Source organism: Polypterus senegalus, chromosome 3 (assembly GCF_016835505.1).
Source record: "Polypterus senegalus isolate Bchr_013 chromosome 3, ASM1683550v1, whole genome shotgun sequence".
NCBI lineage: Eukaryota > Metazoa > Chordata > Cladistia > Polypteriformes > Polypteridae > Polypterus > Polypterus senegalus.
In genome coordinates, this window is record NC_053156.1 from 19,811,746 (window position 1) to 19,839,203 (window position 27,458).

Here is a 27,458-nt window from a genome sequence, read left to right on the forward strand (position 1 = left end):
ATGTCTTTTTTTTTTTTTCAAACCAAAAAAATGCAACTCTTTTCACATGTTTTTTGAGAAGAAAATGTAATGCTAAGAAGGCAACAGTATCCACTTTAAAATAACGTCCTCAATTCACTGCACTAATTACAATATTTTCATAATTTAAAACATTTTTTACGTGTCTCCTATTAATCTTCTTTTGTTTAAACTGTAAAGGCTCAGCTCTTTTCATCTTTCCTCACAACTCATCTCCTGTAGCCCTGAATAAGCCCAGCTGCTCTTCTCTGGACCTTTTCTTTGGCTGTTATGTCCTTTTTGTAGCCTGGAGACCAAAACTGCACACACAACTCCAGATGAGACCTCACCAGTGTGTTATAAAGCTTGAGCAGAACCTCTTGTGACTTGTACTGCATATATCAAGGTGCTACATAACCTCACACTCTGACAGCCTTCTTAATGATTTCTGGATTCTGTCTAGAAGTTGATGGTGTTGAGTCCACTACACCTCCTTAACCCTTCTCATAAGGCATACTTTCATTTTAAAATTTCCCAGGAGTGGTGGCTCTGAGGTTAGGGATCTGCGCCTGCAATTGGAAGGTTGCTGACTTGAATCTTGTCAACAATGGAAGTGACCCTACTCCATTGGGCCTTTGACCAAGACCTTTAACATGCAATTGCTTTGTCCTGGGTATGACATTAATCTGTATCTAGCCCTGCAAGTAGGTTCCCTCTATCTAGCAGGGAAAACTCAGAGGGCGTTGTGGTGTGTGGTTTAACTCCCACCTCTCTCCATTGTTTATTCCATCCTAACATTTTTACTTCATGCACGTGTTATTTTACATTTGCTGACATTCAATTTCATCTGCTACAAATTTGCCCAAGCCTGTCTGCTGTCCAAGTCCCTCTGTCATGATTTGACAGATTCTCAATTACCTGCATCTCCACCAAGCTTGACATCATCTGAAAACTTCACCAGCTTGTTACTTATACTCCTTTCCAAATCCATATTTTATAAGAAAAGTTCAATTCAAATTTTTATAGAAAGATTTCTTTTTGTGTCTCTTATGTGACACATGCATAGAGCTGCCAGGAAAGAGGAAATGAGGACGGCCTAAGAGGTTTATGGAAGTGGTGAGAGAAGACATGCAAGTGATGGGTGTGACATAAAAAGATGCAGAGTACAGAAAGATATGGAAAAAGATGATCTGCTGTGGCGACCCCTAATGAGAGCAGCCAAAAGAAGAAGATAGGACACATGGTTATTAATAATCTCTCTTGCTGGAATGCACAAAATAGAACATCTATTTGAATACTTTTCCACATGGTGTGCTCAAGTTAATGGTCAGCCTTATAAATTATTTATAAACGATTCTCATAAATTGTTAAAGTAACTATTTTTTTTTTTTGTGACATGGTGTTTGCTCTGTAGCCGTGAATTCTGGCTCAATTTCAAGGCCAGGTACTTTTTGTGTATTGTTTGCAAGATATGGATTTTTTTCCTGCAGAACTTTCTGGTTTTCATTGGCAGTCAAAACCATCTGTTTTGCAAATAGACTTCTTAAAAATGTCTTGTGTGTAGATATGTGTGGCACTCTTCCCTCCAGACTGGATTCCAGTCTGTAATAGGTGCATGGCCCCAGCTTGTCAGTGGCTGCAGCTGCTAATGGGATTAACTACTGTTCTGTAAATTGTTAGATGCACTGTAATATATTTTTTTATTAACATTCCATTTTCTGGCTTGCTTAATCCTCTTTAGGGTCGGGAACTAACGCCAGACTGTACATCAGTCCATCACAGGACTTGCTTTTATTAACTCAAACTAGTTTACACAAGTTTGTTTTAAATTAGCACACATTTATAAACGAGGGTAAAATCCCTGCAGTTTTGTGATAATTTTGTTGAGTTTGGCCTTTTGGCTTTTTTACAAGCATATGTGGAAACATGTTGTGCCTGTGGTCACTGTAGTGAAGCTTCAACCTTGATCTGTCCGTTTCCCTGGTTATTTCCTAAAAGTAAGCACACCCACCCTGCTCTGTGTTTGCACTAAAGGCAGCGACCAGTGTTCTCCTTTTAATGGGCTGAAGGCATACCAGGAGGCAAAATTCATGGAGGGCTCCCTGCTAATTTGGGGACAGTTTTATTTTACCACAATTTCTATGTGTTTATGATTGGATTGAAAGCTGAAAAATGGTCTGACAAGTATTAAATATGAGGAAGTGGGACACATCTACTACCAACAACAACCTTGAACAATTTCATACCGCATTTCTGATGAGCCAACACGGATTTTGTCTTCACTCATAAAAACTGGATCATTGCTCTTCTTAGTGCAAAAGGAGAGCTTTGTGGCCATGTTTGCTCTTAGAAAACAACAAGAGAAAACTTGAGGTATCAGGGAAGATCAAGAGAATGTTGGAGTCTTGAAAATATATGAGAAATACTCAGGATCACTGAGGAGCTGGTGGGATACTGAGGAGGCATGGTGGTCAAGAAGAGGCCCCTTGTGAAGTTGTGACACCCAGTGGTTGGGGTCGCTCCCTGCTGACAATCAAAGTGGAGCAGGTGTAACCATTTGCTCCTAGAGGTCCCATGGACCCCATATGATAGCAGTAGGAGAAGGAAGCCAGGCTTATGAGCTGCCCATGGATGCTGAAGAATGGCAGTGGGACTCATACCAGTCAAAAGGTTGACTGTGCTTGCTGGTTGGCCTTTGCTGCTGAGCAGACCTGCTAAGGTGAGCAGCAGTGGTGTAAAACTGGATGGGCGCACAGGGATGCAACTTTTAATGAAGTTTGATCCTGAATGTTATAAACTGTTTTTCATGTTTGCTTAGATTGGATTTTAACCTTGATGTATATTCCTGTTTTTAGGGGTTATTTATTGATGCACCACACTTTAATTTGCCTTGAACACTGTTTGGATTGTTTTAATAAGAGCGCTATTTTACACCAACCTTTGCTGGGCTTCACCGTTAGTTCACTAGTCCATCCTTAGTTTGTGAATATGGATGCCCCGGGTTCAAGAGGAATATGCCAGCTGAAGGGCACCCCGTATCCATGACAGTTTTCATGTAATAGGCCCAAAGATGTGCTCTTTAGGTTGATTTTAAAGTTTATGCTGTACGAATGTGTGTGAGATCCTGGCATTAATTTGACGCCTGATTCTTTTTGGATAGCCTCTGGCCACTTGCAACCCTAAATAGGAATGACTGAATGTGACATACAGTTCTCTGCCAACCTTTGGACACCACTGGCCCAATTACATGTTTTGTTGACATTTGAAGTGAAAATGTAAATAGAACTTCAACAGCCAAAAATGAAAACTCATTTTTTAATGAAAATGTTAATGTATAGTTCCTATTTATTCAACTAAATGAAAAAGTATATTAAAATGCAAAATTTGCAATTGTTTAGGTAACCTTTTAGTTATAAGTTTTTCCAGAACTTGTTAGCTCATTAGTCTGGTCATCAAGTTTGTTCGCTAGGTGCTTAGGTTGGTCAAGATTTGCCAATAGGAATTGTCAGCTGATGACCTTTCCAGTGCCTATTAAATGCTTTAACTCCTCAAACATTGTGCAATACTCAACAATCTTGGGCTCTTCTAAGCAACTAACTGAGGATATCTGAAAATGAAATTAATTGATGTCACCAAAGCTGGAAAATGCCATAAAAGGACAAAGCGCTTCCATCTGGGAATTTCTACAGTATAAAATGTCATTATGAAATGGCAGATAAGGTGGATCTGTGGAGTTAAAGACAAGGACTGGAAGACCAAGAAAACTGACAGAACCGCAGAGATGCAAAGCAAAAATGCTAGGGACCTGATGAGAACAGAGTGGTGGTGCGCTGTGCAACTTTATGATCATGGAAGAGCTGCCAGGTTGAAACCTTAAGTGCAGTCTCAACATCTGCATAAGACAGCCATTTTGGAACCAAGTGCTGTGGATAGATGACATTAACATCCAACTCTTTAGTCACAACCATGAAAGGCTTGTTTGGAGATGAAAAGGAGAAGCATTTAAAGAAAATAAGTTTGGCAGTTATTAAGAAATGGGTTGTATCTAATGATGCTTTGGGGTTGTGTGGCAGATATCAGTATCACAGGAAACATTGTGTGAGTACTGGTTAGAATGGGTTCCACTAAATCTCAATAAATCTTCAAAGAGAATGTCAGACTGTCAGTGTGGATAATGAAGCTGAAAATTTGATGGCTTCTACCACAAGACAACAATCCAAAACAGACTATTAATCTGTAATAAAGTACTTCAAGAGAGTCAAGGTAAAGGTTTTGAAATGGCCCTCACCATCTAGATTTGAACATCTTTCAGAGTCTGTGGGTTATGTAGATCTTAAAATGTGCATTGCATGCAAGACAACATAAAAATCTCACAGCCTGAATTGATCTGCAAGGACGAATAGGGGGAAAAAATTCCAAAACAAGATTTCAGAGACTCCTAGCTAGCTACAAAAACATTTGCAAGCTGTGATTTTTGCCAAAGAGTGTGTTAGTAATGACTAAGTGAGGCACCCGAACTTTGCAAATGCCGCATTTGTAATTTTTCAGTTCATCAGATCCAATTTTCAGAAAAATGCTTCTGTTTTTGTTTGTTTGTTGTTGAAATGGTATATTATATTTTACTTCAATTATCAATAAAATGTTTATTGACAGGGCTGTCTGTACTTTTGCATGGCACTGTACCTGTACAATTCAGAATTCAAGTCCATTTTAGTGATTATGATGGCTGTACCTGCCATTACACCAATACTGTAATGCAAAGTGATGATAAATGAACCTAATGGAGTGACAATGATGATTATTTCTACAGATATCTGTAAGTTCAGTACTACAAGAGTTTGATGCCATCCAGAAACATCAGAAGGAGATCAGCAATGTCACAGACAAGGCAGAATGGTGGGAAGGCCGCTGGGAACAGGAGGAAAGAATGAAGGTAAAGGTAGAATTTACGGAATGGGAACTAGACATTTCCAGACAGGTGACTCTGTGACATGATTATATGTCTGTTATGTTTTTTGTTCCTCATTAGGCACTTCTAAAAAACATGGAGTGCATTCTGGGATGTTGGAAAATCTTGCTCCAGCCAGGATGTAAGGAGGCCAAAGTTTCAAAGCAGGCTGTCAGTCTGCAGAAACAGTTGAACAGTTTGGGACTGAACATTTCCCTTGAACTGCTTGAGGTAAGATCCCGACTTCTTAGTAGATTAGTGAAGTATTTGATGTCTCTGAGAGACTGATTTATCTTGGAAGAGTCACCTTATTCTCAATTCTAGACTCTCTTAATAAATGTACATAAGCATAGTGTCCCAAGTCCACACTGTAGCCCTAATATTTATAATTAACCTGCTACAAACCAAAACAAGGAAGAGAGAGAAGGTTTGCACTTTTATTCTTGCTTTATAGATGACTTAAGATTCCTAATGTGTTAAAGAGGAACAGAGTAATGATTACGACAATTTATACCAGATATGAACTGGATAATTGAATCTAGGCAACCAGTATACCCAGATAACCAGATGGCTCTTTGTACAGGGATATTTACTCGAAAGAGGCCCCAAATATTCTGTAATAACTCTTGCTACGACTAAGAAATCTGAATCAAACAACCTTGCAATGTGCTCCTCAGTATATGGAGCTTCGAACAAGCCGGGAGTCCTCTGCGTCGGAGCGATGAGGTAGGAGGTCATTCGACTTCTCATCAGGATGGTAGTGTACAGTATTGAGCACCACGTCTTTATGGTGCAGACCTATTGGGTCACCAATTCGTTTGAGCGATGTGAGAATCAACTGGATGATCGTGAGTTAACAGAAGGTTTCTCCCAGCAAGATGGAACAATGTGTCACACATTGGCAAGGAGCATGGCAGAAATCAATTCCTCCTTTGGCAACAGGGTAATTTCAAAGGGGCTTTGGCCTCCACGGTTGCCAGATCTGACACCATCAGACTTCTTCCTTCGGGGTATGCTCAGAGGAAAAGTCTATCAGAACACGCCTCGCACTGTGGAAGATTTGAAGGAAAACATCAAACGTGAAATTGCTGCGGTCCCCCAATCCCCCCCCCAAACTGGAGATACTTGCCGATAACGTTCAGGAACAATGTCAAAATGTGTCTGGCAGAAAACGGAAACCACTTCCAGCATTGCATAATGCAATCGATTACACATACATCAAGTTTTATAGCGTTTTTTTCTCTTGATTGCTTCATTCTAACGGGAGTTACAACAGAATATTTGGGGCCTCTTTTGAGTAAATCTCCCTGTATTAGTAAGCTGATTGGTCTCTGACTTGGCATGGTCTCGGGAAGGAATGAACAGAAACTGAGTTTCTCTCTTAGCCTGAATTTATTCTAGTGGATTTTCCTTGGTGTACCTTTTAGTTCTATGGGATGTCATAGTGCAGGGCTGACTCATTTGGTTCGTGTCTCATGTCCTTTGACCAATCATATTCAGGCATGCCTCTTCTTCGCTTACATCTGCCTCCATCCATACATGCCTTAGAAAATGTGTGTTCAGCACTTTACTGCAGTCCCCTAGCCTCAATTAAACTTTTTCTGTCTTTCAATATCTGTATTGTGTATGTAGAGGTCAGTTTATACTGGTTCTGATCTGGTATTCTCGGAAAAGAACAGACAAACATAATGGTTCTGTTTCCTTAAAATGTTATATTTTTGCAATTAACAATCAATTCTTTGATACACATACCTATTGGAGGCCACTTTCATACATTTCCTAAAACCTTCCTCAAGCTGCCACTTTGAGTGAACATAAAGTTCTACTTTGTTAACCCTGCCTCTCAAGTCACCTACAACAAAGCATCACAAGTCGCAGCAGATTGGCTATCCTTTCATTATGAGATGATGCTTTAACCCTCTGTGGAATGAATAAAAAATTGTGTGTAACCATAACATAATTTAATAATGTACTAGGAAAAAGTGTATAAATAAGCACAAAACGAAATACACACAGTTTCTGAAACAGAACAGAAAAATGACTAACATGCCATGAAAGAAAATCACACTTCTATTTTTAAAAAAAAGTCAAAAAGCCCATTCTTTTAGATAGCAGCTGTGTCTTCGTTAACTAAGGCATGCAGTATCCTTTCCAATAACGCGAATAAGCAGTACAATGATACAAGGAGACGCAGATGGTCCTTGCATAGAGTTTGCATGTTCTCCCCATCCGAGGGTTTTTTTTTTTGCACACTCCAAAGACATGTGGGTTGGGTGAATTGATGTTCATAAATGAGCCCTAATCCGTTTGTATATTGGTGAGAGTGGCACCCTGTCCAGGTGGTGTTCCTGCCTTACGCCCAATGTTTGCTGGGATGAGCTCCAGCTTTCCCTTGACCATGTCGTTCAATAGCAAGTTAAGAATCTGGATGTATGGATGGAAAGAAATAATACAATGAAGACAATACGCTTGTTCCTCACAACCTATTGTCCTCTCTTTCACACATAGTTACCACTTGGACATCCTGGTTCAAATTTGTATTCATGCATCCTCAATGGAAGTAAATAAATTTCGTTATGTATTAACTATCTCCATATTCCTTCACACAGTGCACAGAGAGTTTATTTCCTAATTATTTATGGAATAACTATATAATGCAATGCAAAAAAAAAATCATATGATATGAATACAGCAGCAGGACATTTTCCATTCAGTAACCAAGTCTATACCCTGCGTTCCACCATGCTGTGAGTTTGCTGATGTGTGTGTGCTGTGTTGTCTTGTTCTTCGGCCATCCACCAACAAGCTCTCCATTTCTTCCCTTTCAACAATGTTGAATTAATTGTGATGAATACATTGCAGGCACTCCCAGGCTACTTTACTGCAGTATCTGTAAAAACCCTTAGTGACACTGCAGTGTCACCTGTAGGTTCAATGCAAAAACCTTAATCGGTAGGTTTAATAAAGTGCAAAGAGGTTGGATGTATGAATGTGTATCAGCCACTGCCCCCTGGTTTTATTATAATAATTTGTAAGTACTGGGTTTGTAAGCTGGAGGTCAATAGATAGACAGATAGAGACTTTATTAATCCCAAGGGGAAATTCACATACTCCAGCAGCAGCATACTGATAAAGAACAGTATTAAATTAAAGAGTAATAAAAATGCATGTAAAAGCAGACAATAACTTTGTATAATGTTAACATTTACCCCCCCGGGTGGAATTGAAGAGTCGCATAGTGTGGGGTCTCCTCAGTCTGTCAGTGGAGCAGGACGGTGACAGCAGTCTGTTGCTGAAGCTGCTCCTCTGTCTGGAGATGATCCTGTTCAGTGGATGCAGTGGATTCTCCATGACTGACAGGAGTCTGCTCAGCGCCCGTCGCTCTGCCATGGATGTCAAACTGTCCAGCTCTGTGCCTACAATAGAGCCTGCCTTCCTCACCAGTTTGTCCAGGCGTGAGGTGTCCCTCTTCTTTATGCTGCCTCCCTAGATCACCACTGCATAGAAGAGGGCGCTCGCCACACCCGTCTGATAGAACATCTGCAGCATCTTATTGCAGATGTTGAAAGATGCTAGCTTTCCAAGGAAGTATAGTCAGCTCTGTCCTCTCTTGCACAGAGCATCAGTATTGGCAGTCCAGTCCAATTTATCGTCCAGCTGCACTCCCAGGTATTTATAGGTCTGCACCCTCTGCGCACAGTCACCACTGATCAGGGGGTCCATGAGGGGCTTGATCCTCCTAAATTCTACCACCAGCTCTTTGCTTTACTGGTGTTCAGTTGCAGGTGGTTTGAGTCGCACCATTTAACAAAGTCCTTGATTAGGTTCCTATACTCCTCCTCCTGTCCACTACTGATGCAGCCCTCGATAGCAGTGTCGTCAGTGAACGTTTACACGTGGCAGGACTTCGAGTTGTATTAGAAGTCCGATGTATATAGGCTGAACAGGACCGGAGAAAATACAGTCCCCTGCGGCGCTCCTGTGTTGCTGACCACAATGTCAGACCTGACATTTTAAAATTCAGTGGATGCTATTCTGGGTTGGCTTTCTTTTATTGTAGCTGTACTCTCTCTATACAAACACATCAATCCCAGTTCCTGTCCCTTTTTTGTTTTACTTTCAGCCTGCTTGTCCACATTACTTTTACACTGACATTTTCTGTGTTGCAGTTGGTTAAGAGAGCTGAACTGCAACCTTTGACCACTGACTGTTCAAAACGTTTAAAGAAAATAAAAATATTAACAATCTAAATGATTTAAATTAACACCACAAATTAGCTAAAAAATGCTTTATTGTAATTCGTCCCATGAAAATTTTAATCTGTATTATAATCTTAGTATTCCAAATGTTCAGAGAACTTTCATAGTTTGAATTTAATGTATTCATGTGTGGCAATCACTGCCCATTCCTGTGGTCTGTGCAAGAAGAATTTTGCTTGAGAAGAATGTAGCAAATAATGATTAGGTCGTCAAGCACGTAAGTTACAACGGATTTAACGTGCTACTTTAGTTAGATTGGGGTTCGCGAAACACATTAAAGAACGATCTTATGATGGGGTTTTATGATTTTCTTAGCACTATGATGGTGTTTGAGAAACACTCTTAAATGATCGATCTTATGATGTTCTTAGCATCATGATGCTTTCAGGAAGCACACCCCCTGACATCCTGGTCTGAAACAGAAAAGTTTCTACATGCTTTTTCTAAGTACACAGTTTATCAAAATATATGTCACACCATATTGGAGATGAAGGTCCGTAAAGCCAGCTTATTTTCTGCCCCATCCAGGCCATCCTGCCAAGATGGCAGCTGCTCAGTCCAAAAGAGAAACAGTCCCTTGCTGCTGGGCTTTGTCCAAAGCAACCTGCTGAAGCCCATGCCCTCCTACAGGCAGCTGCGGATGAGCTAACCAACAAGAGAGTGCAGTCCAAGTGTCACCTTGTGCTCATTCTGGATAAGGTAATATGTTAAGTCACAGCTTTGATACTCTGAGAAGAGAATGGATGATTAAAGCTGTCCTCTATTTATTTTCAGCACCTTCAGAAGCTGTCATGGGAGAACATTCCCAGTCTTCGTAGCTGTTCAGTATCTCGTTTACCTTCATGGCATTTTCTCATGAGCTATGTGGCTATGAAGAAGGTAAGAATGGGGTTTGATGTGTACAGTAGCTGGATGCTGTCTCAATGACCTGGTCTTGGTTTATGCAACTTGTCATGTGTTGTTTCAGCACTGCTCCCAGTCAGTTCTGGTCAAAGGTGTTGATTCTACAAGTGGATTCTATGTTCTCAATCCCCAAGCTAATCTTCCAGGCACAGAGGAGCGGTTCAGAGACATGTTTACCAGGTGTGTTTTTCTTTTGAAATTTTTAAGTTACAATTTTACAGTGTAATAAAAATTAATATTTGTCATTAGAGTGGTTTTTTAAATTTTTTTTATTTTTATTAAATCCCTAATACTCTGCAAAAATGTGATTCTTGTGCATTTTGGCTATACATTTTCAAATACCATATTCGTATTGCTTATTAGGCACTGTTTATTTTTACCATTAATTTATAATACTCATTTCCACTAGAATAAATGCTACTATTGTGAATTCATACCAAATTTATAGAATTAGCACTTTTGCTTTATGACAGTTACTGAACCAATTCACCAGCATTCACACCATAGAAATCAAGAAACACATATGCTAACGTTGATTTTTAAAGTATGAGTTGCCTAGATTAAAATGTTAGCTAAATAAATGTTAATGGAAATGCTGATGAACTCTCTTTCAGTTATCTTAAATACTATCCTAGCAAATTTTATTTTGCATGGCACAGTGATTAGCGCTACTGCCTCACAACTTCAGAGTCCTGAATTCAAATCCTGGGCCTTGGCACACTGCCTATGTAGAACTGGCACACTTCCCAGCTGCCCACTTTAGTTTTCTTGCTTCATCCTGGGCTGATCTCCCATCTTGTGATCTATGCTGGCGAGACAGACTCTGCCTCCATGTGACTCTGAAATGGATAAGCAGGTTAGAAAATGGATAGACGGAGGTCATCGTAATGTTTCCTGTTTATTTGCTTTATATTGTTATTTTCACAGTCACTAACTCCAGGCAATTTACTGTTTATTCCTCAGAAGGTTAAATGAGTTGGTGGCTTTCTAAAGTTCAGACCCTGATATTTTGCTTTTATTATGCTGCGACCCACTACCATTAGCAGCCCTCACTCCCCAACCACCTGAGTGGTTTAGAAACACTGGCATAGGACATACGATAAGTTAATACTTCGTTTAAATAATAAATGCAGTGTCTATTTAAAGTATTTACCAACTTGGAAGTTTTCGTATTCACAATGGATTAAATTTGCTTTTTTGACACTAATCAACAGAAAACTTTAATGTTTAAATGAAAACCAGTCTATGCAATGTGGTCTAAATTGATCAAAGTATAAAAGTACTGAGTACAGATGGCAGCCATGACAGGCTTGAGTCTGTGTGTTCAGGTCTCTCCCTCTCAGCTTGGCACATCTGAGCACTGCCTTTTTTGGCCATTCTTCTCAAGCTCTTTCAGGTAGAGTTTAGTCTGATGGCCATGAAGCCCAACTTTTGTTCCATCAGACCATAGATGTCATGTGTGTACACCTGAGTGCAGTTTTTGTCTGCCTGTCTCTTCAATCTCATCTACTGTGGCTTATAACTCCTTGAGAGTTCTCTAAGGTCTCTTGGTGGCCTCCCTCACTAGTCTTCAGTTTTTGTGGTGGTCTGCTCTAGCAGATTTACAGCTGTGCATTACTCCCATTTCTTAATGACTATTTAAATGGAAGTTCAGTGACTTGGATATTTTCTTGTCTCTACCCCCTGACTTGTGCTTTTCATTGAGGTGCTTGAAGTTTTCTTTTGTCTTTGTTGTGTAGGTTAGCCCACCATAGGGACTTGTCACAAGCTGGCCCTTTCTCATACAGGTGCATTTAGACTATAATCAATGGTAACACCAGACAAGTGACCTCCAATTGGCTTATTGACTAATTGATTTAGGGGTGTCTTATTAAAGGGGGTCCATGATTATGTGATCAGTTATTTTGTGCTTTATATTTGTGAATGTGTTTTCACTTTGACATTAGTTTTTTTTCTATTGATTGGTGCCAAATTAAATTCACTGAGATTCAATGTTGTTTGACTAATAAATGTGAAAATTTCCGAGGAGGGGAATACTTTTTATAGTCCCTGTGTATGAAAACACAAAAGACAGAGGAAACATAACAGCATTTTTAACCGACTGGTTCCCGGTGCTTACTTTATAATAGTCAGAATGTCTTTTGGATATTTTTTTACATTTTTTTCAGCAGTTTTAAATACAGCTGAAGGATTTCTGGCTTTAGCCTTTAATTGTACATTAAATTGCATGCTGTTTCAGAAGTGTCACTCTGCATTAAGGCACACAAACCGTCACTCTCAATGTATTAGGTGAAAACCCGCAAGAGGTAAATGACAGAATCCATTTATTCACACAGACCTATCCTTTTTCCAGTTTGGATAATAGAGATCTTACAGAGCCTTGTGAAAGTATTCATCCCCCTAGATGCTTGTCCTATTTTTTGTTGCATTAGAATCTAGAATTAAAATGGATTTTCATTTGGAGTTTATGTAATGGACTTAGTCTAAATTAACCGTGTGTATATGCATGTGTATGTAGGTATGTGTTTTTTTTTTTTTTTTTTATACTTGGTCTTAATTATTATTTGTGTTACCAGTAAAAATATTTCACTCCTTCAAAGTGTTAGGCCAGGGAGGACAGAAGAAACAAAAAAAAATCCAGTCGGCTGGAGAAAAAAATAAAATCTGCTAGGAATCTAAGGCCAAGAGACCACCCAGCCCCCTCTAAGCATTCTACCTAACATCAATGACCTCAATCAGTCCTCATTGTATTCAGGGTTCACATGGAAGAACTTGATGATGACAGTCAGAGCAGATCATGTTAAAAGGGAGTGTGTAAATATGTCAAATTAAGGCTTTTTAAATAACATTGTCCATTTTTTGAGTACAACTGGTAAAATCCCATCAGGCCAGGGGGATTCATTAGCTTACTTCACACCCAAGAGCCTGAAGCACATCTGACTCTATTTTAAAATCTGTAAATTTCAAACTTGTTTTTTATTTCTGCCTGAGGTATCCATTTATTATCTGAGTGAAGGATTTATTTAGTGCATTTTATCCTTGCTGCTCATTTAAAAAAAAAAAAAAAATTCCTGGAGAAGTACTGGGGGTAAAAAATGTTTTTTATTGATCCTATAACGAGCAATGCTTTTGAGCCCTTGCTGCAGTTTCTGATATTCGTCTATGTATTAATTTTTCATTTTAGCTTTTTTTTTTTTTTTCCTCTTTAGGTTTTTCTTTTTATTTCACTCATTGTACAAGGTTGTGGATGAACTTCTAAACTAGATTATATCAGATCTGAATAGTAGGCAGGAATTAGATGGACAAGGCAGATATGCGCTACAACAAGGTTCACAACTATTGCTTCTGTCTGATGAGATATGCATCCCTTTTAACATGTGTGATGGGCTACTTGGGTTGTTCTACCATTTTATATCATCTTTTACACTGACAGAGTAACACAAAATGCCTGAAGAAATGTAATAGTAATGGCAACTTCATTAGTTACTCTGAGAGTAGCCTTAGACTTGGCAGGAAATAAAATGATGGCAGAATGAATGGCCAGCATTGCAGTTGATGCCTGTCTTCTTCAAGACACGTTCTTGAGCACCGTTAATCACCTTCATATGCTAGTATGAGCTAGTGGCTAAATAGTGCCTCCTTCCATCATACCTATCTTAACCCCTGCCAGTTATAAATGATGCTCTCTACTTTGTAGTAGTGGTCAAGAAAAAAATTTAACCTCAGATTTTCATGCAGGGAGAAAAAAAAAACGGAGTACATGGGGTATGCATCATTTTTGGGGGGAGTATTCCTTTAAGTCTAAGCTTCCTTGATTTGTACTTGACCCAACACCTTTCTGAAGTTTCCATATTCAAGAAAAGATACAACAGCACTTGAGAAATTCCAGGGATCAGTGAAGAGACCAGTGGTGTCCAGTCCCAGTCTGGGAGTACCCATGAGACTCAAGGGTTTTTGTTCCAACCATTTCCACAATCATTAAGCCACTTGAGCTTTAATGGACTCTATTGTTTAATTACCTGTTTTGTTTTTCCTTCTTCTGCATTTAGAAAGGACCAGTAGTTTGAGATTTGCATTCCTGAGAATTAGAAGTATTTGTACTTTCCCATAGTTTCAAGTTATTAACTCTTTTGTCGCTTTCCTATTCATTCAAAGAGGACTGTTTGACTTATGGTAGGTAGATTGCCCAGAGGGGACTGGGCGGTCTCTTGGTCTGGAACCCCTACAGATTTTATTTTTTTCTTCAGCCTTTGGAGTGTTTTTTTTTTGTTTTTTCTGTCCACCCTGGCCATCGGACCTTACTCTTATTCTATGTTAATTAATGTTGACTTATGTTTATCTTTTATTGTGTCTTCTATTTCTCTATTCATTTTGTAAAGCACTTTGAGCTACATTTTTTTGTATGAATATGTGCTATATAAATAAATGTTGATTGATTGATTGATTCACATTTTGTCTGTAGAATTGGCTTCTTTAATGCCACCCTAATGCAGGAGTTAGTAGAGAAGGCATTGATAAGCCAGGTTGAGCTGCATGAAGAGTTCTTGTCATCATTGTTTTTATAATCTGTATTAATAGAATTTAAGCATGTTTTCTATTTTTAACAGTACCAAAGCTGAAAGATTTATAGGCTCTGATTTGTAGAGGTGGTAACTTCCTGGAGCTGTCTCTCCGGGGCATGCTTGCAATGGTAGAACACACTTTGAATTGGCTGTGTGACTTCATGTTTTCTGATCATTCGTTTTTAATCTCTACAGTAATCCTCACTGGAATGGGGTCATTGGCTGCTGTCCGACTACCGAACAAGTCCAAGAAGCTTTGGTCAGCCGGGATCTCTATATGTGAGTTTCTTCTGATAACCTTAAACCTTTTCTTTGTTCCCCTGCTTGTATTTGAGATGTCTGATCTGTCTGTTTTTCCAACTCTTAACAGCTATGCTGGACATGGAGCTGGCGCCCGGTTTTTGGATGGCCAGTCCATCCTCAAGTTGCACTGCCATGCTGTGTCATTACTTTTTGGCTGCAGTAGTGCTGCTTTGGCAGTAAGAGGAGAACTAGAAGGGACTGGGATTGTTCTTAAGTACCTGATGGCTGGATGGTAAGAGTTGCAGTGTTTAGACATGAAACGTTTCACCCCGTACCGGTGTCCAGTAGAAAACATTTAGTCAGTTTAACGTAAAATAAATCTACTTCATGTGGTAGCCAGTAATTTAACTAGGTTAATTCAAGGCAAAGGAATTTGTATAACTGAGGGGAAACACCCAGAGGAGTATATACAAAAAAATAAAACACCCTGACATGCTGAAGTTTTACTAAAGAAATGTATGGAAATTGATCTCACCTAATTTGGTTTGCGTATATTAAAGAAAAATGTCATTATGAAGCAAATGTGTTTAGGTTAACTGCAACCTAAGTATTCTAAGCATATCTAATATGAAATTCCTAACATAATTTGCCCCGTATGTAATTACAGTTGTGCTTGAAAGCTTGTGAACTCTTTAGAATGTTCTATATTTCTGCATAAATATGACCTAAAACATCATCAGATTTTCACTCAAGTCCTAAAAGTAGATAAAGAGAAACCAGTTAAACAAGTGAGACAAAAATATTATACTTGGTCATTTATTTATTAAGGAAAATGATGGAATATTACATATTTGTGAGTGGCAAAAGTATGTGAACCTTTGCTTTCAGTATCTGCTGTGACCCCCCAATAACTACAACTAAACGTTTCCGGTAACTTCTGATCATTCCTGCACACCGGCTTGGAGGAATTTTAGCCCATTCCTCCGTACAGAACAGCTTCATCTCTGGGATGTTGGCGGGCTTCCTCACATTAACTGCTCGCTTCAGGTCCTTCCACAACATTTCGATTGGATTAAGGTCAGGACTTTGACTTGGCCATTCCAAAACATTCACTTTATTCTTCTTTAACCATTCTTTGGTAGAACGACTTGTGTGCTTAGGGTCGTTGTCTTGCTGCATGGCCCACCTTCTCTTTAGATTCAGTTCATGGACAGATGTCCTGACATTTTCCTTTAGAATTCTCTGATATAATTCAGAATTCATTGTTCCATCAATGAAGACAAGCCGTCCTGGCCCAGATGCAGCAAAACAGGCCCAAACCATGATACTACCACCACCATGTTTCACAGATGGGATAAGGTTCTTATGCTAGAATGCAGTGTTTTCCTTTCTCCAAACATTTCCGTCCACAAAACATTCTTCTAATAGCCTTCTGGTTTGTGCACGTGATCTTTAGCAAACTGCAGACGAGCAGCAATGTTTTTTTTGAAGAGCAGTGGCTTTCTCCTTGCAACTCTGCCATGCATACCATTGTTGTTCAGTGTTCTCCTGATGGTGGACTCGTGAACATGAACATTAGCCAATGTGTGAGAGGCCTTTAGTTGCTTAGAAGTTACCCTGGGGTCCTTTGTGACCTCACCGACTATTACACGCCTTGCTCATGGAGTGATCTTTGTTGGTCGACCACTCCTGGGGAGGGTAACAATGGTCTTGAATTTCCTCCATTTGTACACAATCTGTTTGACTGTGGATTGGTGGAGTCCAAACTCTTTAGAGATGGTTTTGTAACCTTTACCAGCCTGATGAGCATCAACAACTCTTTATGTGAGGTCCTCAGAAATCTCCTTTGTTCGTGCCATGATACACTTCCACAAGCGTGTTGTGAAGAGCAAACTTTGATAGATCCTGTTCTTTAAATAACACAGGGTGCCCACTCACACCTGATTGATTGAAAACACCCGACTCGAATTTCACCTTCAAACTAGCTGCTAATCCTAGAGGTTCACATACTTTTGCCACTCACAAATATGTAATATTCAAAAATTTTCCTCAATAAATAAATGGCCAAGTATAATATTTTTGTCTTATTTGTTTAACTGGTTTCTACTTTTAGGACTTGAGTGAAAATCTGATGATGTTTTAGGTCATATTTATGCAGAAATATAGAAAATTCTAAAGGGTTCACAAACTTTCAAACACAACTGTAGAAGTACAAATAAGTTTGATTTGAAACATGTGCCTAATACAAATCAGTGTACTTTTTATATATATATATATATATATATATATATATATATATATATATATATATATATATATATATATATATATATATATATATATATATATATATAATAAAAAGTGGTCCCATTTGGCATCAACAATATATGCCTCCTGTATGTTAGGACTTACTCACCTGTAACACAAGGAGACAGAAAAAGAACAACAACACTGGGTCACTTAAGGTACAAAGTACAGCACAAAGGTCACTCACTTGTGATATTAATGTAGTTATTAACAGTTAACAATGCTCTTACATAAAACATTTATGTTCTATCTATGTCTGTGTACTATATAATAAAACACTAACATCTGTGTGTCCAGTCCCTCTAAGCAATGGGATTGGTCAGTCTGCCTTTGATTGAAGCGATGAAAGATGAAGTACAAGTGTGAGACACACGAATCTCCTTCAAAGTGAGCAAGTATAAAAGTGGACAGGATGTGAGAAAGGCGCCTTGAAAGTAATGAAAGTCAGAGAAGCAGGCTTTATGAGAACGCCCTCAAGAGGGGGAGCAGCAACGATGACGAGACGTTCAGACGTGCGCGAATACTAAAGAAAGGCACTGAACGTACACGTAAGGCAAGAGACAGCAACCATTTTTATATTATTGTATTACCTGTATTCACAGGTAGAGTGGCTAGTGTTATATAAAATGTCATATTAAAGGAAAGGTTTTCTGAAGTGCCATACCACTCTTCTTTGTTCTTGAGCTAAAAAGGTAGAGAATCGTGATGTCTCCAGAGACCAACCCCCTGACAAAACTTTGTTTGTAGTCATGTGAAGAAGGCAAACAATGCCTTGGACATTTGTCTGTCCAAAGTAAATAAATTTAGGCTAAGCCAACGTGATCTTTAGAATATTATATTATTAGAAATGTTTTGAGGAGATCAGGGCCATTCAGCCAAACCAAACTCGCCAGTCCAAACCTCCTAGGCCCCTAAAGTCCAGTTCTCTAGCACAATAACAACAGCATTTATTTCAATAGCACATTTTCACACAAATGAAGAAGGTGAAAGTGCTTTACATAATGACGAAAGAGAAAAAAGACAAAATAAATAAGAAAGTAGAATTAGGGAACACTAATTAACATAGAGTAAAAGTTGGGTCCGATGGCCAGGGAGGTCAGAAAAAACAAAGACTCCAGACGGCTGGAGAAAAAAAATAAAATCTGCAGGAGTTCTGAAGCCACAAGACCACCCAGCCCCTTCTAGGCATTCTACATAAATGACCTCACAATTCATTGTATTCTGGGTTCACATGGAAGAACTTGATGATGGTCATGTGGACTTGTGGCCTTTAATCCATCAATAACAATAATTTAATCTGTGTGAGAAAAAATGTTAACATTTATGTGAAATTTAAAAGTTTCAAATGTTCTTGTTGCACAGCCACAATCCACTATATTGAGTGCTTTCATACTGTAGTTTTTAAAACTTTCAATCATGTCACCTTGTATACTCCATCCAAAAATAATTTTTGCTTTATGTTACTTATTCTAAGTAGTTAGTAGTGATGGCTGTAGTGATGGCTGTTTTAATCTCATGTTCTGGTGCAGAAGGTAAATACCAAAGTGGGTCTGTGGCGACCAACACTGGACAACAGCAATCAATATCAAAAACATCCTTGAAAAATCTGTTACTTATCTCGTATTTTCCACATGTCATGTCATCCAGTCGTTCACATCCTCTAAAACAAAATTTTTACTAAAATACAGTAATCCCTCCTCGATCACTGGGGTTGCGTTCCAGAACCCCCCGCGATAGGTGAAAATCCGCAAAGTAGAAACCATATGTTTGTAAGCCCTTTAATTTTAAGCCCTTAGAAACTCTCCCACACTGTTTATAAATATTTTCCGCACAGTTATACAGTAAACCCTTGTTTATCGCGGTTAATCCGCTCCAGACAGATAAATGAATTTCCACGAAGTAGGATTCTTTATTTATAAATATAATATTTTCGCATTAAGAGCATTGAAAACCTGTTTGTGACCTTCTAAATACGTTTTTTAACATTAGAGCCCTCTTGACATGAAATAACACCCTTTAGTCAAAAGTTTAAACTGTGCTCCATGACAAGACCGCGATGACAGTTCTTTCTCACAATTAAAAGAATGCAAACATATCTTCCTCTTCAAAGGAGTGCCCGTCAGGAGCAGAGAATGTCAGAGAGAGAAAAGTAAACAATCAAAAATCAATAGGGCTGTTGGGCTTTTAAGTATGCGAAGCACCTTGATAAAGCGGCCGCAATGAAGGGATCAATGTGAAGGTAGTCTTTCAGCATTTTTTAGAGGCGCGTCCGTATCTTCTGTGCAAACACCCTCTCTGCTCACACCCCCTCCGTCAAGAGCAGAGAATGTCAGAGAGAGTGAGAGAGACAGAGAAAAGCAAACAATCAAAAATCAATATGGGCGGTTAGAGCTTTGTGTGCGAAGCACCGTGCGGGAAGCATATCGTATATCATCGAGGAGTTTTATTTAATACGTAATACGTGCTCTGATTGGGTAGCTTCTTAGCCATCCACCAATAGCGTCCCTTGTATGAAATCAACTGGGCAAACAAACTGAGGAAGCATGTACCATAAATTAAAGACCCATTGTCCGCAGAAATCCGCGAACCAGGGAAAAATCTGTGATATATATTTAGATATGCTTACATTTAAAATCTGCAATTGAGTGAAGCCAGGAAAGTCGAAGCGCGATATAGCGAGGGATCACTGTATTATTAAATAAATGACTTCTGAAAAACATTCTCGTGGACCAAAAGTAGACAATATTCAGACGCAGGTGACCATTTGAATTGAAGACCTTGCCTCCCCCTTCATTCATTGGTCAGGATTCCAATCTTGACTAACATTGCATTGCATTTCATGTGATATCAATAAAATACATGCACTGAGAGAAGTACAACTAAATATTAAAAGTTGTTAAAAAGCAACTGAAAAATCACCAAGAAGAGAACTTGCCTTGTACTTGTGCATACAAGTAGAAAGTAAAAATATTAGTTTTGAATACACAATGGCTGGTCTGAAAATCGAAAGTCCACCATATAAGGATTTCGGAGTCCTTGTGGACTCTACACTACCAACTGGCAGACAGTGTTCAGAAGCCATCAAGAAGGCTAACAGAATTTTAGGTTATTAAGCGCCTTGATGTGTGGAGTTAAAGTCACAGGAGGTTCTGCTCAAGCTTTATAACACACTGGTGAGGCCTCATCTGGAGTCCTGGGTGCAGTTTTTTTTTCTTCAAAAAGGACATAGCAGAACTAGAAAAGGTCCAGAGAAGAGCAACGAGGCTGATTGAGGGCTACAGAGGATGAGTTATGAGGAAAGATTAAAAGAGCTGAGCCTTTACAGAGATGAAGAGGAGACCTGAGTGAAGTGTTTAAAACGATGAAGGGAATTAGTGCAGTGGATCGAGACGGTGACTTTAAAACGAGTTCATCAACAACACAGGGACACAGAATCTTGCTAAGGGTAAGTTTCACACAAACTTTAGTTTTCCTTTACACAGAGAAACACAGTAGTGTGGTAGACAAGTATGACTTTGGAATTTCAAAACTACATTTTAGTAGAATTAAGTGGTCAGGACTGGGGTGCTATGTTGGGCTGAATGGCCTGGTCTTGTCTAGATCGCTTTAATGTTTTAATGTCCAAGATGCTTTAACCATGCAGAAGGTCAATTCAACCATGCTGTTTCACAGACCACCTGCCAAATAATCCCATAGCACTCCAGTTCTAGATATGAATATAAAAGTAATGATAGGACACAGGTCTTCAGTTCAAATGCTCGTTTATGCCTCAGTGCATCCTGTTTTTGTTCAAGAGTGTTTTCTGGAGACATCTGTTTGTAATATTTTAGTTCTAATACACGTGCTGTTTGGATGTGAGCATACAAACGGATGGCTTCTTATGGTGATTATACCACACAAGTAGCTTGAGACTTTTTTTTTTTTTTTTTCATGGATATTTTGATATTGTTTGCACTTGTCCAGCTTTGGTCACTATAGACCCCTTTTATATCGAACTTTTTCTGTGTTCTGCAGGAAACCATGAGATTACATGAAGTACGTACAGTAACTTGAAAAAATATTTTTGGATTTTGTGGTGAAACATTTCCATAATCATCATTTGTTCAAACTGCAAAGGTTCAACTCCTTTAATCTTTCCTCATAGCGCAGACCTATTGCTCTTCTCTGGACTTTTTCCAGTGCTGCTATGCCTTTTTTAGTAGCCTGGAGACCAAAACTGCCCATTGTACTCCTGGTGAGGCCCCACCAGTTTGTTTCGTAACTTAAGCATAATCTTTCTTGACTTCTACTTCACACATCAGGGCGCTATATAACCTAACATCCTATTAGCCTTCTTATTAGTTTTTGGTCACTGTCTGGATTTACAGTAGATAGTGACAAATCCACTATGACTGATATAGGGGTACCTTAATGTGTCAGACCTCCTGTTGTGTATTCTTTTGTCATGTTAAATTAATTATTATTATTATTTTTAATATCTACTACTAAGGTTTCAGTGTTATCTTATCCTTATGCCTTTTATTTTTCATTTTAGTCCCCTCGTCCTTGGAAACCTCTGGGATGTGACAGACAGAGACATTGACCGTTTCATGAAAAGCATGCTTGAGAAGTGGCTGAACGCAGGCCCTGGAGCATCCATCATGGACTATGTCTTACAATCCAGGGAGGCACCCAAGCTCAAGTGCCTCATTGGTGCGTCTCCCATCGTGTATGGGCTGCCTGTAGCCTTGAAGTGAGGTGCCTCTCCTGTTGGCTGACCAGGTGGAACTATGAAAAGGTGACACCCTAGGTTTGGCATGTGTAATACAATCCCATTGTGCAAATAGCACATCAGGTCACTGCCTAAGAAACCCATGTTGCTATAACTCTGTGCTCTGTGTGTGTGCGCGTTGATAGAAGGAGCCCTATGGTGCCTTATTTATTTTAACCCCCAAAGTTTTCATATTTATATTAAATGCTTTCTCTCTACTTGTGGGCCTTGTGTTGTACCCTGTGAGCTAACGTTGCCTGCCAATGCAGCTTGCTGTCTGGTGCATATCAACAAAGGCGCTGTTGATGTGTCTGAGTGCTGCTAATGTATTTTAAACATTCACAACATTTTAAAACAGATGTAAAGATTGTTCTTATTAGTAAATAAAGAGTTCATATTTTAATCTGAGGCCTCTTTGTGACCTTTCTGAGTCGGAAATATAGTAGGTCAAGTCTTTGAGTGATGTTTGAGCAGGGCTGGGCTACAACAGCTTCGGATTTATTTTTCTCTATGAATTCTTTGAGCTGGTGATAACTGTTCTTCCTCACGTCCAGAAGAGCATGCATTGGGGAACTGGAATGCTTGACATCAGAATTGTGGCTTTTCTTCCTGCCTTCACACTTATGCGTTTGCCCGCGTTATTTCCTGTAGTCGTGTCACATTGGTGATCCCTAGCAAGCCAGCAAAATTGACTGTAAAATTATTCACATCACCCCGGGACACACAGTATCTTCTTCTTCTTTTGGCTGCTCCTGTCAGGGGTTGCCACAGCGGATCATCTTCTTCCATATCTTCCTGTCCTCGTCATCTTGCTCCGTCACACTCATCACCTGCATGTCCTCTCTCACCACATCCACACACCTTCTCTTAGGCCTTCCTCTTTTCCTCTTCCCTGGCAGCTCTATCATTAATATCCTTCTCCAAATATACTCCGCATCGCTCCTCTGCACATGTCCAAACCAACACAATCTCGCCTCTCTGACTTTGTCTCCCAACCGCCAACTTGAGCTGACCCTCTAATGTCCTCATTTCTAATTCTATCCATCCTCGTCACACTCAATATAAATCTTAACATCTTTAAATCTGCCACCTCCAGCTCTGTCTCCTGCCTTCTGGTCAGTGCCACCGTCTCCAGCCCATATAACATATCTGGTCTCACTACCGTCCTGTAGACCTTCCCTTTGACTCTTGCTGATATCCGTCTGTCACAAATCACACCTGACACTCATCTCCGCCCTGCCTGCACTCTCTTCTTGACTTCTCTTCCACAATCCCCATTACTCTGTACTGTTGATCCCAAGTATTTAAACTCCTCCACCTTCGCCAACTCTACTCCCTGCATCCTCACCATTCCACTGACCTCCCTCTCATTCACACACATGTATTCTGTTGTGGTGGTCATACTGACCTTCATTTCTCTCCTCTCTAGAGCAGATCTCCACCTCTCCAGGGTCTCCTCAATCTGCTCCCTACTATCGGTGCAGATCACAATGTCATCAGAAAACATCATAGTCTTTGGGGACTCCTGTCTAATCTTGTCTGTCAGCCTGTCCATCACCATTGCAAATAAGAAAGGGCTCAGAGCCGATCCCTGATGTAATCCCACCTCCGTCACTCCTACCGCAGACCTCCCCACTGTCACACTTCCCTCGTACATATCCTGTACAACTCTTGCGTACTTCTCTGCCACTCCTGACTTCCTCATACAATACCACAGCTCGTCTCGGTCACCCTGTCATTTACTTTCTCCCGGTCCACAAAGACACAATCGAACTCCTTCTGGCCTTCTCTAAACTTCTCTATCAACATCCTCAGAGCAAACATCACATCTGTGGTGCTCTTTCTTGGCATGAAACCATCCTGCTGCTCACTAATCATCACCTCACTTCTTAACCGAGCTTCCACTACTCTCCCATAACTTCATGTTGTAGCTCATCAATTTTATCTTCCTGTATTTACTACACTTCTGCACATCTCCCTTATTCTTAAATATCGGCACCAGTACACTTCTTCTCCACTCCTCAGTCATCCTCTCACTTTCCAAGATTCCACTAAACAATCTGGTTAAAAACTCCACTGCCATCTTTCCTAAACACCTCCATGCTTCTACAGGTATGTCATCTGAACCAGCGGCTTTCCATTCTTCATCCTCTTCATCACTGTCCTTATTTCCTCCTTGCTAATCCGTTGCACTTCCTGATTCACTATCTCCACATCATCCAACCTCTTCTCTTTCTCGTTCTCTTCATTCATCAGCCTCTCAAAGTACTCTTTCCATCTGCTCAACACGCTGTCCTCGCTGGTGAGTACGTTTCCATCTTTATCCTTTATCACCCTAACCTGCTGCACATCTTTCCCGGGCCATACGGTATGTTTTTAGAAAATAAATAACTGCTGTGTGTTTTCTGCTTAAAGATGCACCATTGTGTACATTTAAGACCTAGTCACAGACTTCATGTACATATTCTTAGCAAGTTGCAGAGTGCTCTCGTGACTACCAGTCCTTTAGTCTGACATTCCTAGTAAATCAGTCCAACTAGTCCAATAATCACCGCATTTAAAAATAATTGTCTTAAATCATAGAGGTGTGTGTGTATGTAAGCTGACGGCTGTTGCATACTCACTCTGAGGTACAGTGCATATAATGCAGTGATGAGGAATACGGAACAAGGGTTCCTTAGATATCAGCCAGAAGTAAGGTTTGGTAAGTTTTTATGTACCATGACAGAAACTTTTGAAGGTGTGGGAGATTGAGAGGGTCATAATTGTGGCTGAACTCCCCGTACGCAACAGCATTTGCACACCATCAGCCCTTGACTTTGGAAATTTGGAACTGTACTGATAAGTCATGATGGAGTCATGTAAGTTGTCATCATCTTTGAAGGCTGCCCATGTAATCTGACATCCTCCGGCAACTGAGATCAGTAATTGCAGTTGTCCTGTCTGATATTTGCTCTGAGTAGTGTAAGACAAAGTTGGCATTGCCCATTCCACTTGGCTTTCGTGGCGCTCCAGGCCTGTTAAGAAAGCAGATGTAACAGGGATGCAGGCATCCAACTGCACAAAACCCCCACTTGCATTCCAAACTAAGTGACTGAACTCCAGCTTGTACCTTGGTCTGCCTGGGTTTCATTTGATAACAAAGGTGTAAATAGAGGTGACCTGACATCTCTGCAAAGGCCCCTTTTGAATCAGAAGGCACAGAATGGGCTGAAGGAAGAATACAGACCTAATAAAAATTTACATTTAAATATAACTTTTCTCACTACTCAAAAGCGCTTCAGTGAGTGGGGAGCCACCACTAATGTGTAGCATCCACCTGGATGATGCGATGAAGGTGAAGGGGTGAGAGAGAACTAGGTAATTGAGACCGGGGGTGATTAGGCTACCAGAGTGATTAGGCCATTGTGGTAAATTTAGCCAGGATATCATGATACACCCAACTCTTTACAGGATGCCCAGGAATCTTTTATAACCTTGGTTAGAGTCAGTACCTCGGTTTTACATCTAATTTGAAGTACGCAGCCATTTTTACTGCACAGGGGAATTGGTGTCCACATTCAGACAATGGGAAAAGTGCCACTCTACTGGCCTCACCAACACCTCTAATAGCAGCAATCCAAGCTCTTCTAGATGATGGTCTTCCATCCAATCACTGGCCAGCCACGAACATGCTTAGCTTCAGGTGGATGATCTGAAGTGTTGTAGTATGTAGTATCACTACAGCTCTGCACATCCCCCTTATTCTTAAATATCGGCACCAGTACACTTCTTCTCTGCTCTTCATTCATCCTCTCACTTTCCAAGATTCTATTAAACAATCTGGTTAAAAACACCACTACCATCTCTCCTAAACACCTCCATGCTTCTACAGGTATGTCATCTGAACCAACAGCTTTTCCAAAAAAAAAAAAAAGTAGAACTCTAAATACCAGTAAACAGGCAGCCTATATGTTGTTTGTCTATGTGACCTGCCAGCATCTTTGGATACATGTATGTCACCTACCGTCTTCCTTTCTTTCCTGCACTATTCCTCTGTTACCTCAAATCTTTCTTCTTTTAGACCTTTCTAGGCTTCCGCTCAATCTCTTTGAACGCAACTTATTCTGTCTCTGTACCCTGGCAACCAAACCTAATTATTGGCTCCCGTTGGAAGACACCTGAATGTATCACTGTTGACAACTGGCAGTCCTCCGACGACAAATTAATACAGTTGTCTGCAGCACGGATTAACGGTGCTTCCAGTAATGTAATTGAATCCTGGTCAGCCGCGGCTCAGTTGTGTAAATTTAAGCTTGTAATTCCTTGATTTTATTTTTTTGCTTTGTGCCCTCCCCCACCATAATCTATCACGTATGAGGGAGGAGCAAAAGATTTAGAGTCATCAAAAAGTTTTGATCTCCGGTTTTCAACTGATCTTGATGTTTTGAGGGGCCCCTGATAACGAAAATACTGTTATCTCGATGATGGTCATGTCTGTGTGTCAGTTTCTTGGGGATGGTTTAGAGCTGAAACGGCTAGATGGGAAAATACAAAACTCGAAACTTACACCTGTTAGTTGATGACAATGTGCCGATTAGTTTTTGAGCCAAATTGTGCAAGAGACAGAGGCTTTCTAGGGTAACCCTCAAATACCGTAATTCTGCAATTCATTACGATTTCTTCCCGTCAAATGCTATCGTAATGACCTATTATGACCCGACAGATGAGCATCAGAGCAGTGAATAATTACTGAAATATTAGAGTAAATGTTAGAGTTAGGGTTTGGGTAACTTGGTTCTAGGAAAGCCTACTGATGGTCACGTCTGAATTATTTTAAAATCCATTGGCTCGGGGTGGGTGGGCTGGTAACTTTGTACGTCAGATCTGTTTATTGATATATCCTGTCAATTAGTCTTTACTTAATTAAAGGTTGATCACAAAACAAAATATTTAAAATAAATGGAAATGTCACATTGACACAAATTTATTTAGACCCTTTACTCGGTACTTTGTTTAAGCCCCTTTGGAGTCTTCTCGACTCCGATCTGACAAGTTTCATACACACGCCTGGATCTGAGTTATTTCTGCCATTGTTCTTTGCAGATCCCCTCAAGCTCTGTCAGGTTGCATGGAGATCACTGGTAAACAATTATTTTTGGATCTCGGCAAAGATGAATGTTTGGGTTCTACTTTGAGTTCTGGCTGACCCACTCAAGGACATTCACGGAGTTTTCCCTCAGCCACTCCTGTGGTGTCTTTGCTTTGTGCTGCTGGGGTCATTGAACCTTCAGCCCAGTCTGGTGGCCAGAGTGTTCTAAACAGGTTTTCATCGAGGATATCTCTGAGCTTTGCACCATTCAGCTTTCCCTCAGCCCTGACTAGTCTCCCAGTCCCTAAAGCTCCTGACACCATTCTTCACTTTTGGAATGGTAGTAGAAGATGCAGTTAATTTATGCCTGCACTACATTCTTCAGCACGTGGGCTTGCCTAACACCTATGTGAAGGTC

General features: G+C 40.0%; 1 protein-coding gene across 3 annotated transcripts in view; it reads left to right on the plus strand.

The window, feature by feature from the left end:
* The window catches only part of espl1 (extra spindle pole bodies like 1, separase), a 95,680-nt gene extending 73,570 nt beyond the window's left edge, over positions 1-22,110 (plus strand). For all 3 annotated transcript variants that reach the window (XM_039746739.1, XM_039746738.1, XM_039746740.1), the window contains exons 23-30: positions 4,808-4,930; positions 5,027-5,176; positions 9,733-9,903; positions 9,979-10,083; positions 10,172-10,287; positions 14,865-14,948; positions 15,040-15,204; positions 21,754-22,110. In XM_039746739.1, coding sequence (XP_039602673.1) covers positions 4,808-4,930; positions 5,027-5,176; positions 9,733-9,903; positions 9,979-10,083; positions 10,172-10,287; positions 14,865-14,948; positions 15,040-15,204; positions 21,754-21,955 — 1,116 coding nt within the window. In that variant the 3' untranslated portion in view covers positions 21,956-22,110. The remainder of the gene's footprint in view (positions 1-4,807; positions 4,931-5,026; positions 5,177-9,732; positions 9,904-9,978; positions 10,084-10,171; positions 10,288-14,864; positions 14,949-15,039; positions 15,205-21,753) is intronic.
* The last annotated feature ends 5,348 nt before the right edge of the window (positions 22,111-27,458 follow it).